This window comes from Theobroma umbraticum, unplaced genomic scaffold (genome assembly GCF_002168275.2).
Source record: "Theobroma umbraticum cultivar Fairchild unplaced genomic scaffold, ASM216827v3 scaffold_12.1, whole genome shotgun sequence".
NCBI classification, from domain to species: domain Eukaryota; kingdom Viridiplantae; phylum Streptophyta; class Magnoliopsida; order Malvales; family Malvaceae; genus Theobroma; species Theobroma umbraticum.
Genome location: NW_018397269.1, coordinates 4,662,169 through 4,674,925, shown reverse-complemented (window position 1 = coordinate 4,674,925; position 12,757 = coordinate 4,662,169). Strand labels below are relative to the sequence as shown.

General features: G+C 31.3%; 1 protein-coding gene and 1 long non-coding RNA gene across 6 annotated transcripts in view; one reads left to right on the top strand and one right to left on the bottom strand.

Moving 5' to 3' along the window:
- Nucleotides 1-1,081: 1,081 nt before the first annotated feature.
- On the top strand, nt 1,082-4,822 carry RPT3 (regulatory particle triple-A ATPase 3). The gene is made up of 6 exons (XM_021440608.2): nt 1,082-1,640; nt 3,151-3,381; nt 3,566-3,724; nt 3,878-4,030; nt 4,222-4,305; nt 4,432-4,822. Exons 1-6 carry the CDS (start codon nt 1,143-1,145, stop codon nt 4,564-4,566), a joined length of 1,260 nt encoding a protein of 419 aa, XP_021296283.1. The 5' UTR covers nt 1,082-1,142; the 3' UTR covers nt 4,567-4,822.
- Nucleotides 4,823-8,932: 4,110 nt separating this feature from the next.
- LOC110425671 (uncharacterized) overlaps nt 8,933-12,757 on the bottom strand; it is a 4,977-nt gene continuing 1,152 nt past the window's right edge. Inside the window, exons 4-8 of one of the 5 annotated variants that reach the window (XR_002446055.2) lie at nt 11,878-11,927; nt 11,595-11,675; nt 11,343-11,451; nt 9,733-11,252; nt 8,933-9,601 (exon numbers count right to left, since the gene is read on the bottom strand). This is a non-coding gene — a long non-coding RNA (uncharacterized LOC110425671). Of the gene's footprint in view, nt 9,602-9,732; nt 11,253-11,342; nt 11,452-11,594; nt 11,928-12,757 lie in introns of all 5 variants that reach the window. The other 4 variants (XR_002446053.2, XR_002446052.2, XR_002446054.2 and 1 more) reach the window with 4 other exon arrangements.

Sequence of the window (12,757 nt, the reverse complement as noted above, 5' to 3'; positions counted from 1 at the left end):
TACGTTAATTCTTATCATTTTACGTCAAGATTTTTTAACTATTAATTTTTACTATAATTATTTTAATCTTTACTATCATTCATGCATGATTAAAATTTGCAAGCTGTGAAACACTTTAAACTTGAGAATAAAAATTTAAATATTTAATTTTTATAAAAATAATGCTTATTTGACATAATTAACTTGTTATGTTAAATCTCACACATTTACATTAATATTTTTTCAACTAGTAATTTTCATTATAATTTTTTTTATCTTTACTATTTTTCATTTATAGATTAAAATTTGTAAACCGTAAAACATTTTAAACTAGAGAATAAAAATTTTAATGTATAATTTTTTTGAAAAATATATTTATTTGATATAATTGACTTGTTATGTTAAATCTCACATATTCACATTAATATTTTAACAATCTTTATTCTACTTTTATAAATTTTTATGTTAATTTTTACTGCTTTATATCAAGTCAATATTTGATAAAAAGAATTATATTGAAAATTAATAGTTAAAAAATCTTGACATAAAGTTATAAGAATTAACGTAAAAAACTATAAAAATGGAAAAAACATTGTCAAAATATTAATAAAAATGTGTGAGATTTAATGTAACAAGTTAATTATATCAAATAAATATAATTTTTCAAGAAATTAAACATTTAAATTTTTATTCTCAAATTTAAAGTATTTTATGACTTACAAGTTTTTATCTATGAATAAATAATAATAAAGATAAACATAATTATTGTGAAAATTAATAATTGAAAAACCTTGATGCAAAATGATAAGACTTAACATAAAATATTATAAAAATAAAATAAATATTATTAAAATATTAACGTAAACGCTTGAGATTTAGTATAATGGGTCATAATAATAATTTTAATTGAATTAAATTAATTAGATATAATGTTAATATCAAAAATAATAATATTTTTTATTATTTTTTTATTATTTTAACCTGTTAAATAGGTTTTTATTTTATTTTTATAAATTATTTTAATTGGTCTTAGAGTTAGAGTAAAGTTATCCTTACTCTAGAATTCACCCTATAAAAACCGAAGGACGCCCTTTGCCTTGAATTGTACATTTTGTTTTCTTCTTTTCTTGCTCTCCAATCCAAACTCCGAGTCGAAGAAAGCAATGGCAGCCTCGGCGATGGTGGTGGAACCTAAACCCTCGGCGGAGCCGCCGTTCCCCAGCACAAGATCCGACCTTGGGCTGGCCCTGGCGGTGGATCCCACGGGTACCGAGGAGGACGATCTGTACAGCAGGCTGAAATCCCTCCAGAGGCAGCTGGAGTTCATAGACATCCAAGAAGAGTACGTGAAGGACGAGCAGAAGAATCTCAAGAGAGAGCTGTTGCGGGCCCAGGAGGAAGTCAAGCGGATTCAGTCGGTGCCGCTGGTCATAGGGCAGTTCATGGAAATGGTGGATCAAAACAACGGAATCGTGGGGTCCACCACGGGCTCCAATTATTATGTGAGGATATTGAGCACCATCAACAGAGAGCTGCTAAAGCCCTCGGCTTCGGTGGCTCTTCACCGTCACTCCAATGCTCTGGTCGACGTGTTGCCTCCCGAGGCCGATTCCAGCATTTCTTTGCTTAGCCAGTCCGAGAAGCCCGATGTTACTTACAACGTTTGTTTCTTTTCTTTTCTTTTTATTTCTATTCTAAAGTTGAGTTCTTTATTGATTTTTTTGCATTTAGGATTTTGCAATTTGCGATGGCAGGTTAGGGATTAGGGTTTGCTTCCTTTCTTTTTAGAGTAAGTGGACTTTGGGTTAATTCTTGGATAAGGGGAAAGTTTAAAGCATGGGGCTTAGTGATTGTTTTCAGTGCCAGGTTCGTTCCTTTAGTTTTGTGATTGCTTTCATTATTAAGTCGAAGAATTTATTAATTGATATATACGCAATCAGAGATTAGGGTTTTTTTTTGGCTTCCTATATATGCCACTTTGAAGAATATGAGATTTTGGGTTAACTATTAGCTAAGGGGAATGATTGAAAAAGGGTTAGTTGTGCTGAAAAATGTGATACACATAGTACTTCCATTGAACAGAAATTGATTTTTTAATTTTTATTTAGTGGTTTATTTGCTTGCAGCATTAATGCCCAAAGGAAAAGAATTGAATACGGTTTGAGTCCGTTTTCCACTTTCATTTTTGTATATTTGATTTTTAATACTGAGGCTTTTTATATATTAGACAATCTTTTATGTTCTAAGAGCTTCTTTGAATTGCCTTATTGGATTTTAGCCAGGTAAACATAGGCTAGGCCTCAAGCTGGAGTGTAAATGGAGTTAATTCCATCTGTTACATGGGAAATCGAATTGCTTTCACTTTTGTTTCTATATGCCTTATTGATTATCAGTAGGTAACATATTACCTTATCCCCCATACTCTATTACTTGATGTAAAGGAGGGTATGATTGTGCGCATAATAACTAAAGTAGGCTTAATACTTCCCTAGTTGGCCTGTGATTATTAGTTGTGTTAGATGTTCTGGAATAATTAATCTGTTAGGACTCCCGAAAGATCATGTTCTATAGAACTGATGGGCTCTGCAATGAACGTGTGCCTTTATTCGTGGTTTTTATATCAAACAATGATTCTTTACATGTAGGATGAGTTGAAGGATAGGATTTCTTGCTTGAGAGGTTTATTTCATTTTATAACAAGACATATGATATTTGGAGTTTCTTGCATTTGCAGTTGTCTGTTTGTGTATGGAATCTTGGAAATCAACTGATAAAACTATTGTATGGAAAATGCTATATGTTTCCTTCAATATATTGTGGGGGGATCTTGGCATCATTTGTCTTGTATGATTGTTAATAGAAAAAGATTTACTCATTTGTATTTTAGTTGCCTTGTCTCTGTTGAACTTTGTTGAAATGTTGCATTGTTTTGATTCTTGTCAGTACTTTTTTTTCTTCTGATAAAGAAATGCTGGTCTTAAATTTAAGTTCATTTTTCAACTATCAACTTGGAACCTTTGTAGACATCAAGGACATATTTGAACCATAAATCATATTTGATACCTTAAGTCAGTCTTCTGCTATGGTACATTAGTGGGACACTCTTTGAGTTCCTGTATCTTTTTTTCTTGGAATAAATATTACTAATGTGCTATGTTTTTGGTTGTTTAGGATATTGGAGGATGTGACATTCAAAAGCAGGAAATTCGTGAGGCAGTGGAGTTACCATTGACTCATCATGAGCTCTACAAACAGATTGGGATAGACCCTCCTCGTGGTGTTTTACTCTATGGTCCCCCTGGCACTGGAAAAACCATGCTTGCAAAGGCTGTTGCTAACCATACAACTGCAGCCTTCATTAGAGTTGTTGGATCTGAATTTGTTCAAAAGTATTTGGGTGAGGTAGGGATCTAGTAGTCATTTTTCTTTTAAATGTTAATATTAAATTCATCATTCAGTACTTAATTAAGACCTAGTTGCCTGCAGTGAAACTTGATATTCTTTTTTACTGATTTTGTCAGTTATTGGCCGCTCTCTTAATCTTCTTTTGGTGGATAATAATATTTTGACCACTGTTTTGTTTTAGGGCCCACGGATGGTTCGTGATGTCTTCCGTCTTGCTAAAGAGAATGCTCCAGCTATTATCTTTATTGATGAGGTAGATGCCATTGCTACTGCTAGGTTTGATGCTCAAACTGGTGCTGATAGAGAAGTTCAGAGAATCCTCATGGAACTTCTGAATCAGGTATTTATCTCTTGAGGAATTTGTTGACATGTCAAAGGATGGTGCATAGAATATTATCCTACAAACTATCTGAGGAAGTTGATATTTAAATTTAGTTAACCTTTTTCTCCCTTTCTTTTTTCTAAACTATTGCTTTTGCAATCAACTTTGTAGATGGATGGATTCGATCAGACGGTGAATGTTAAGGTTATAATGGCAACCAATCGAGCAGACACTTTGGACCCTGCACTTCTTCGTCCAGGAAGGCTTGACCGAAAGATTGAATTCCCTTTACCTGATAGAAGGCAGAAGAGGCTTGTTTTCCAGGCAAGTAGGGCAATGTTTGCCAATGCCTATGTCATTATTGTCTTTAGTACATTTCTCTGTGATTTGTGATTGTCTTTCGCTGTGGCATATTTTTCTTTTGTACATTTCTTTCCGTCCTGGTTATGTTGTGATAAGGAAATGTTTTGTTTTGCCCTATTGGCTGTGTTTAAGGTGATGTTTCCATTTCATAGGTCTGCACTGCTAAAATGAATCTAAGTGATGAGGTGGACTTGGAAGATTATGTTTCTCGGCCTGATAAAATTAGTGCTGCGGAGGTTAGTTGTGGAACTCTAGAGCACCTTTCCTATTTATCTCTCTAGTTTAGGTCACAAATCTTTTTGACTCATTATTTGGCAAGCCTGTTTGATTCATACTGGTTGTAACTGGATGTCTGTCTACAGATTGCAGCAATCTGTCAAGAAGCCGGAATGCATGCAGTTCGGAAGAACCGATATGTCATACTTCCCAAGGACTTTGAAAAGGGTTACAGAACGAACGTCAAGAAGCCTGATACTGACTTTGAGTTTTACAAATGAGTAGATGTTGCAGCACTGGAGATATATGTGGAATTGTTGCATGCGAACATGCACCAGCCTGTGCTATGTTGCGAGAATTTTCAATTGAGAGAAAAGCATTGCTATAGGATGAGAGAATTTTCAATTGACAGCAAAGCATTGCTATAAGATGGGGTAATGGAGACGGTGATGCAAAACTAGTAATGGTGTAGAGATATTGTTACGGAATTTTCAAGACGAAAATGGCTGATATTTATTGAACCTTTTCTTTTTCGTTTTTTGCTGTGGCCTTTCATTTTCAAGCTTTAAGAGTTCTCATTTTGAAACCAAATCATGAATTAACAGATTATATTATTTATCTTTTTATAATTTATATAAGATTTTTGAAGCACTGATTTATATAGATTTTTTCCCAACATCATCGATTATATTTTCAAATTTCAATTAAAAAATAACTATTTTTATATTTTTAAATTATTATTGGAAATTAATTTTTGGTATAATTTTTAATTTTGAATTTTCCTTTCAAGTAATTCCAGGTAAATTAAAATTTTATTAATTAAATTCATTATATTTTTATTTAATTGATATAGTTTATAAATTTTGAACTATCTTTACATTTTTAATTCTAATATTATTAAATAATTTATAAATTAATATGACAAATTTTTAATTACTTATACTTCAAATTAACATTATGTTTTAAAAAAATTATATATAATATGATTATTTAATATATATAGATATATATTTATGCACAACATACGTAAATTATAACAAATGCTAATTTATGTAAAATGTAAAATCGAAGTTAACATGAATTTGATTATCATTCAAGTAAACTACAACTAGAGTCATATTACTTAATGCATTTTTTGTATATAAAAGATTTGGAGTTACACAAAAAAAATTAATTTATTTTATAAGTCTTACTAAACTCATTTAAAGATGGATTCTCTCAAGTTTTAACCATTATGGTGGATGTTTATGTTTTTGGTATACAAGGTTACATATGAATTTGTATATAAAAATTATAAATAGACAAAAAGCAATAAATAGTAACCATTTGTAAAACAACATAGAGTAGATTATAAGGTCAATTTAAAAATAAACTTAAGACTAGGTATACCTTCAGTATCTTTTCATTGATCCATAAAATGTTTTATAGGAAAAATATATTCTCCCTTCCAAACAATTAACAATGGAAAAATTTTTTCTGAAAAATAATTTACTTGAAAATAAAATAAATGCTTAGACTCAAAATTGTTTTGAGTTACACAATAACAGTATACACAAGAAAGGAGGAGCACAAAGCCTTCAAGTCTAACCAACCAAAGTAGTTTAAGCTAGACCCTTGTTGTGAGGGATTGCCTACAAGTACTTGTACAACAAATTCACAGAAAACATGCTCATAATGAAGGTCGTTGTGCAACTAAATTATTGTAGAGAGGAATATCTCTTATTTGTTTATTGATAACTCTATGATATAGAGTTATTTGAATTTAATTTTGATAATAATTTAACTTAGTTCTTATAGTAATGTATAAAAATTAGTAAGTTTTATTTAATTATTTTAAATTAGTTAATTTAGGCGAGTCAATCTAATTTTAATTAATTTTATGCTTAATTTAGTATTAATGTGGTTAAAATAGATTGTTATTAATTTATTTGTGATTTTGTAGGTGTTTGATAAAAGAAGAATTTTAGTGAAAGAAAAAGAGCAATTTCAGGCTCTTAATGTTATAATTAGATAATATCAGATGTTATGATTTAAATAATATATTTTTAAGGATTTGTTTATCTTCTACTTATTTAATTTTTTCACAAATTAAAACGGATATATATATAATCATACAATGAATCGATAAAGAATATTTTCTAGAGACAACGCCTGTTTTTGAGATTACATTATCCCTGGCTCACAATCCATACAAGTATTTAAAGGCCATACATTGGCCATCAAATCAGGTTCTCACATAACAACCCTTACACAATTCCAATAATACATTGTGCATGACATATTTTACAAACTAACCAAATTGGAAGGCGAAAGGCCACACAAACTTAGCAAGTGACACAATGGGAAGGAGACCATTTTTAGCTACAGCTAGAGCAATTATTGATGTAAAGAATGACAAAATAACTTTCAAAGTTGTAGAAAAAGAAGTGGTATTTAATTTGTTCAATGCAACACAATGTCTCTATATAGACAGTTGTTATAAAGTGGATTTAGTTAATGAGGATAAAAGTAGGCCTAGTCCACCACCTTCAATGAAGTAGATACCAACTCTTGAGACAAAACCACCACCACTTTTCAATCATCTTGATTTTGTGGTTGGACAACGAGTAGTTTTTTTTTATTCACAACTCCATATTTTGCCGTAGAATCTTCAACCATATTGGGGGAACACTTTTAATGTGGTAAATATTCATCCTTATGGTGTTATTGAGATTTATAGTGGCCTTATCAATGCAATCAAGGTCAATAAAAAAAGTCTCAAACCATATAAAGTAGTGTAAAAAGTAGTGCCATAGTTAAGCTAGTGACTGAAGTACTTTTTAAGAGGCAACCCAAGCACTCAAACTTACTTTTGTTTGTTTTTTTTATTTTTTTTATTTATTTATTAAAGTATTATGGTTTTATTTTTATTTTGTAAGTACATTTAAAGCTCTCTTAAAAATGTAAAAAAATTGAAAAAAAAATTCTTAAAAATAGGGTAAGTCGTGGCTCTCACTAAGGTGGTTGTGGCCCAACAAACTCCAATTGACGGATTCGTGGCCCACTAGGCTGTAGGTTGCAACCCCGCTTGAAAAAAATTGAAAAAAAAACACCCATAGAAGCCGCGACTCTCCAACAGCAAGGTCGTAGCCTCACAGCCTTTTATGATGTTGGCCACGGCTCCCACTAAAAGGTAGGTCACGGCCCCCTATAATGTGGGCTACCAACAATAGACAGCCCACTACCCCATAAACCCCCCTTGCTGTGGGCTACCATGAATGGGAAGCCCACTCCCCATAACCCTTCCCCCCTCCTCCCCCTCCATAGTATGGGCTGCCAACAAATGGCAATCCATTTTCCAATAAAACCCCCTTGTTGTCTTTTTTGTTGTTTTTATTTGTTTTATTTCTCTACATTAATTTTTATTTATTTTCTTTTTGTAGTAAAAAAAAAAACATTCCTCCTAAAAGGTAGAATGAGGAAGACGACTATAAGGTAGAGGAGGAATAAAGCTTCACCAGGTTTATCCAACAATCAAGAGAGTATTTTTTACCTTTCTTTTATTTTTTCTAACGTTGAGGATAATGTTTAGTTTAAATTTAAGGAGGTTGAATTAATTTTTCTAGTGATGAATATTTTGTGGAAGTTTTAGATTTAATTTTATTTGCATGTTTATCGAGATTTATAAATAATTTAAGATTAGTTGATAAATGAATTTATTATTTGTCTGAATTTTAAAAATTTGGAGTAAAATTGTGCCAATTTTTTTCGATGATTTCTCTTTCCAATGATGATAACTAGTTGTCTTAAATTTTTTCCTTTTGATGAAAAAGGTTTTTGTTTGGATTCATGCTAAAGTCTTTTGTTAAGTATCATTGTTAGGATGTGATTTTCATAATTTTAAACACTATATCTTTTACTTTGAATTATTCTGAGTATTTAGAGAAGATTTATATTGATGTGAATTGTTGATTATGTCATGAATTCTAGAATTTACTTGATTTTCTCTTTAGGCAAAATCTTTAACAATACTTAGTTAGGCACATGATTTAGGCTATTTTTGGACCATTTGAGCTTAAAAAGCCTGCCTTGTTAAACTTTTACCCCTAATATACCTTTTTTGAGCCTAATTTTTTTTTCTTTGTTTAACTACGTAATAATTGAGCTTAGCCTTAAAATAAAATTTTCAATTTCGCAACCCTCATTATTATGCATGTATATTATTTTAGGAAATTTAAATTGAGCTAAATATTAAAAAATGTGAAAATGTGATGTTGATGTGAGAAAAAAGAGGAAAGTTTAAAATATTAAAAGTCACCCCACTACCTACAATACAAAGAAAATAAGTTTTGGGGTGTAAAATTATGAGTAAAAATAGCTCCAAAGGATAGTTAATGATTGTTTTTGTGGCTCAATCATTGCCATCCTTTGTTGCAAAGGCCACACATCGCTTGCTCAACAGGAGTCAATCATATTATTTTTCCTTTTTAGCAAGAACAAACTTTCTCTTTATATCAGTTCTAACTCCTATGTCAATCCAAACATACCAGTTATCCCCTCCGACTACAAGTCCTTCTCAAGCCTCGTGATTGACAAATACTGTCCATTTTCCTAAACCTAGTGTTAACTTAAAACGAAAGAAAGAAAGGAAATATTTGCTCTTCTCCTTCTTGCCTTCCTCTCAGTTTACTTATAAGCACAACTGGGAGAAGATTGCAAGTCAAAGTAATCAGAACAAGGCAAACACAAGATCACACCATTAATATTTCTAACATGGATTTTTCACTTTAACAGAGAAATAGTACAAGGATTATCATTCTTCTCACCTTAGTTCCTAGTCTGAACTAGTGTCTGGATCGACATCAACAATATCAGGAAATGAGTCCATAAATGAGTCACTATCAAAATGAGCCATAGATGCATTAACCTTCTCGACATTTGACATGGTCGAGGATGTGTTTCCATGAACATTATCAAAACCATCAACTTTATCGACCAATACGTGCCCTCAAGATTTCTAGCAACCACAAGACTCATGACACCTTTGGCAAAAACAATTTCCTGAGTCTGTTGAATTGATTCTTGAGAGTGCCAGGGTTGAACCATTATTTCATCCTTGCCTCTCACATGCACATCTGCATTAGGTGCTGTTGGCTCTTGTTAACTTACCTCTACAATATTAGAAAATGATGAATCATTTGCCCAAGGTTTCTCTGCAAAGTTGAATCTTGATCTTTTATCATTCATATTCTCAACAAGGATGTTTTCATTTTCATTTTGTAGCCACCTATCATATAGACCATCATCATTTGACTCAAGTGCACTTTATTCTGTTCCCTGCATAGATTTGGAAACATGGTATCAACCATCTGACCACAAAAAAAGGCATATTTTCTTGGAATCTATGGCTAGCTCCATCAATAAAGATTCAATAAGAAAATTCAATAAAAGCATGCAGCCAATCATACCTAAACGGAAAACAACCACAGCGAGATCAAACTACTATCGTGCCCTAAAAAGAAACACGACAAAAGCCACCATTAGAGTGGGATCAAGCCAATTAAGGGCATGTATTCATTTGATCATAGAAAAAAGAAAAAAAACACTCAAATAATGGATAACACTAAAGAAAATGAACAAAAGAAAAACAAAAGCAAGGAACAAACTTTTTTTTAAAAAAAAGCCTTCAAAGAAGAAAAAAAAAAAAGGACGTAGAAAAGAAAAGAAGAGAGTAGCAGTTAAAAAGAAAGGCAGACAATGAAACACTACCAAAAATCAAGCTTTTCTAATGGAATTTTTCATTGAGAAAAGTTAAAATTCCGTTGAAAATGCTTTTATGCAATGGATTTTCATCAAAAATTTCTATTGAAAATTCCGTCGGTAAAAGTATAATCTGAAATCTAGTGAAAAAAATACATAATTTCGTCAAAAAAAGTATATAATTCCAAACACTATATTACATCAATTCCATTGGACAAGTTTAAAATTCCAATGGAATATTCCGCTGGAAAAACAGTTTCGATGGAATTTTGTTGAAAATTTTCAATGAAAAGTTTCCACAAAATGTTCTGTTGAAAAAGTAATTCCAATGAAATTCCGTCAAAAGTTTACAACGAAATTCTATTGGAACTGTCTTTCCAACGTAATATTCTATCAGAAATTTCCAATGAAATTTGAAAATTTATCACGAAATTCTGTTGGAAAAGCATTTCCAACAAAATTTCAGTTGGAAATGTTGTTCCAAAGAAATTTCATTGAAAATTTCCAATGAAATGTTTTGTCGGTAATGCCTTTCCAACAAAAATTACCAACCAAAATCTCTAAATTTTGTCAATGATGACTAAATTATAAATTGACATTCAAAATTCACATTCAAAATTTATAAGAAAAAACAAGCATTAAAAACTAAAATTCAAAGTCAAGTTCATACCATTAAAATTCGTCATAAACACACAATATTTTAAAACGTCAAACAAATGTAAACATAAAACTAAATCATTATAAATGATTTTGCCTTGCTTTTCTCAATTGACATCCAAAATTCACATTCAAAATTTTATCAATGATGACTAAATCATCAATTGACATCCAAAATTCACATTCAAAATTTATAAGAAAAAACACGCGTTAAAAACTAAAATTCAAAGTCAAGTTCATACCACTAAAAATAGTCACAAATACACAATATTTAAAAATATCAAACAAATATAAACGTAAATGTAAATCATCATAAGTGATTTTGCCTTGCTTTTCCCAATTTGTTTCGCCATTTTTCTATATCTCATACCATATCGATAAAGGCATCCCAAATTTTATTTGTGATCCATTCCCTTGACATGCCTTCGCAATCCCTAATGTCACCTGTTTTGGCATTTGTGGTTGCTTTGTTCCTCTATTCTAAAAGCTTGTTTCTTAATTAATTAGAACAAATTTTATCCCATATCCGTCGAACCAAAACATTTTGATTTGTAGGCCAAACACATTTTTCCTACATCAAAATAATAGAGTAAATAAAAAAATTGATACAAATTAATTAAAAACAAGAAGCTATAAGTTAATTGAATGACAAATATAGTACCTGAAATTTTTTAAACATTAAGTCCTTTACGTCATTAAGGACTTTCTTCCGTGTCGGCCTTGGACTGTGGAAATGATTTTTTACGATCCTTGTTATTGTAGCGCGACTCCTTGCTCAAAAAAAGTAATTATACAAGATAAAAGAAAATTGTTAGATAGTAAAATATATAATAGATATAACTATCTCATTACAATACCAAAGAAAAGGGCGTGCATGCAAACTATAACAGAATGAGCAGTGATAAATACTCACATTATGCCGCAGCAAGAGATCTTCAAGTGCAGTGCAATTGAAAAGAGAACAAACACCACTTACGGTCACTTCTCCATAATCCTATGTGACAAAAAGATCAAGTCATAACAGATACTACATCTTGAAGAATGATTATGCATTTAACTAGATAATTCAATTTTTAAGGAAAGAGATAAAGAGATCAAAAGAAAGCCATGAATTGGCATCCAGAAAAGAGCTTATAACTAGCACAAGAGTATCATTTTCTATCTTTAAAATGAAAAGGAAGCCATGGATTTGTCACCTGACAAAATAATCATACTAGCTTGAAAAATTTAACTCCAGATGCCATAACTGCATTCATGTCAACTCAAGGCCACATTAAAATAACCTTTTTGTTATTGCTTAATGATAACTACAGCAAAAAGAACTCTCAAAATTATAGAAAAAATTTTGACTATACTTCCCAGTAATTCCTGCAGCATTGTTGTTAGCTACACATATTTACCACATACTATTTCAACTCAACAGACTTTAAACTCAATAATTTCTTTTTAATAACTTCCTATACTATTAAAAGTTTCATCAAATAAACAATCTTCAAGCTTGACTAAGCTGGGTTGAACATTTGGAAAAAGGCCATTGGTCTTTTATGATCAAGTACCAACAAACTATCATAAAAATGAAAAATTTGTGGCAGCCCCGTCAAGCATTCAGCCTTCCAAAGAAGCCCAAGCTAAAGTTCCACATATTATATCTATTTTTATATCTATGCACTTACAACAGAGCTTGTTCAAAATTGACTTATCAATACAGCACAACACATTTTACACTAATGTATTGAGTTCATCAAACTTTCATAAAGTCCTCTAGAAGAAAACAAAAGAACCTAGAAATCTTGTCTAAATTCTAGAGTGCAGATCATAACAAACATCAAGATGAATAGATATCAAGCCTGGCCATTCACTGGAGATGATGCATTGAGCATCTAAAGAAACCAAACATAACATGGATAACATTGGTGACTGCCTTCATTACTACATCCAAAATGTATTTACATATGTTTAAATTAACACGAAGTTTTGAATCACATACAAACATAGTATTGAGAACCATGTATGATGCAACAGCAAAAGGGAAACCATTAATAGAGATCACATCAACAACTTGTTATTTTCTGGATA

Coding starts and splice junctions, on each gene's coding strand:
- RPT3 (XM_021440608.2), top strand. CDS start 1,143: ATGGCAGCCTCGGCGATGGTGGTGGAACCTAAACCCTCGGCGGAGCCG. Junction 4,031..4,221: donor AGAAGAGGCTTGTTTTCCAG/GCAAGTAGGGCA, acceptor TCCATTTCATAG/GTCTGCACTGCTAAAATGAA. Junction 4,306..4,431: donor ATAAAATTAGTGCTGCGGAG/GTTAGTTGTGGA, acceptor GTCTGTCTACAG/ATTGCAGCAATCTGTCAAGA.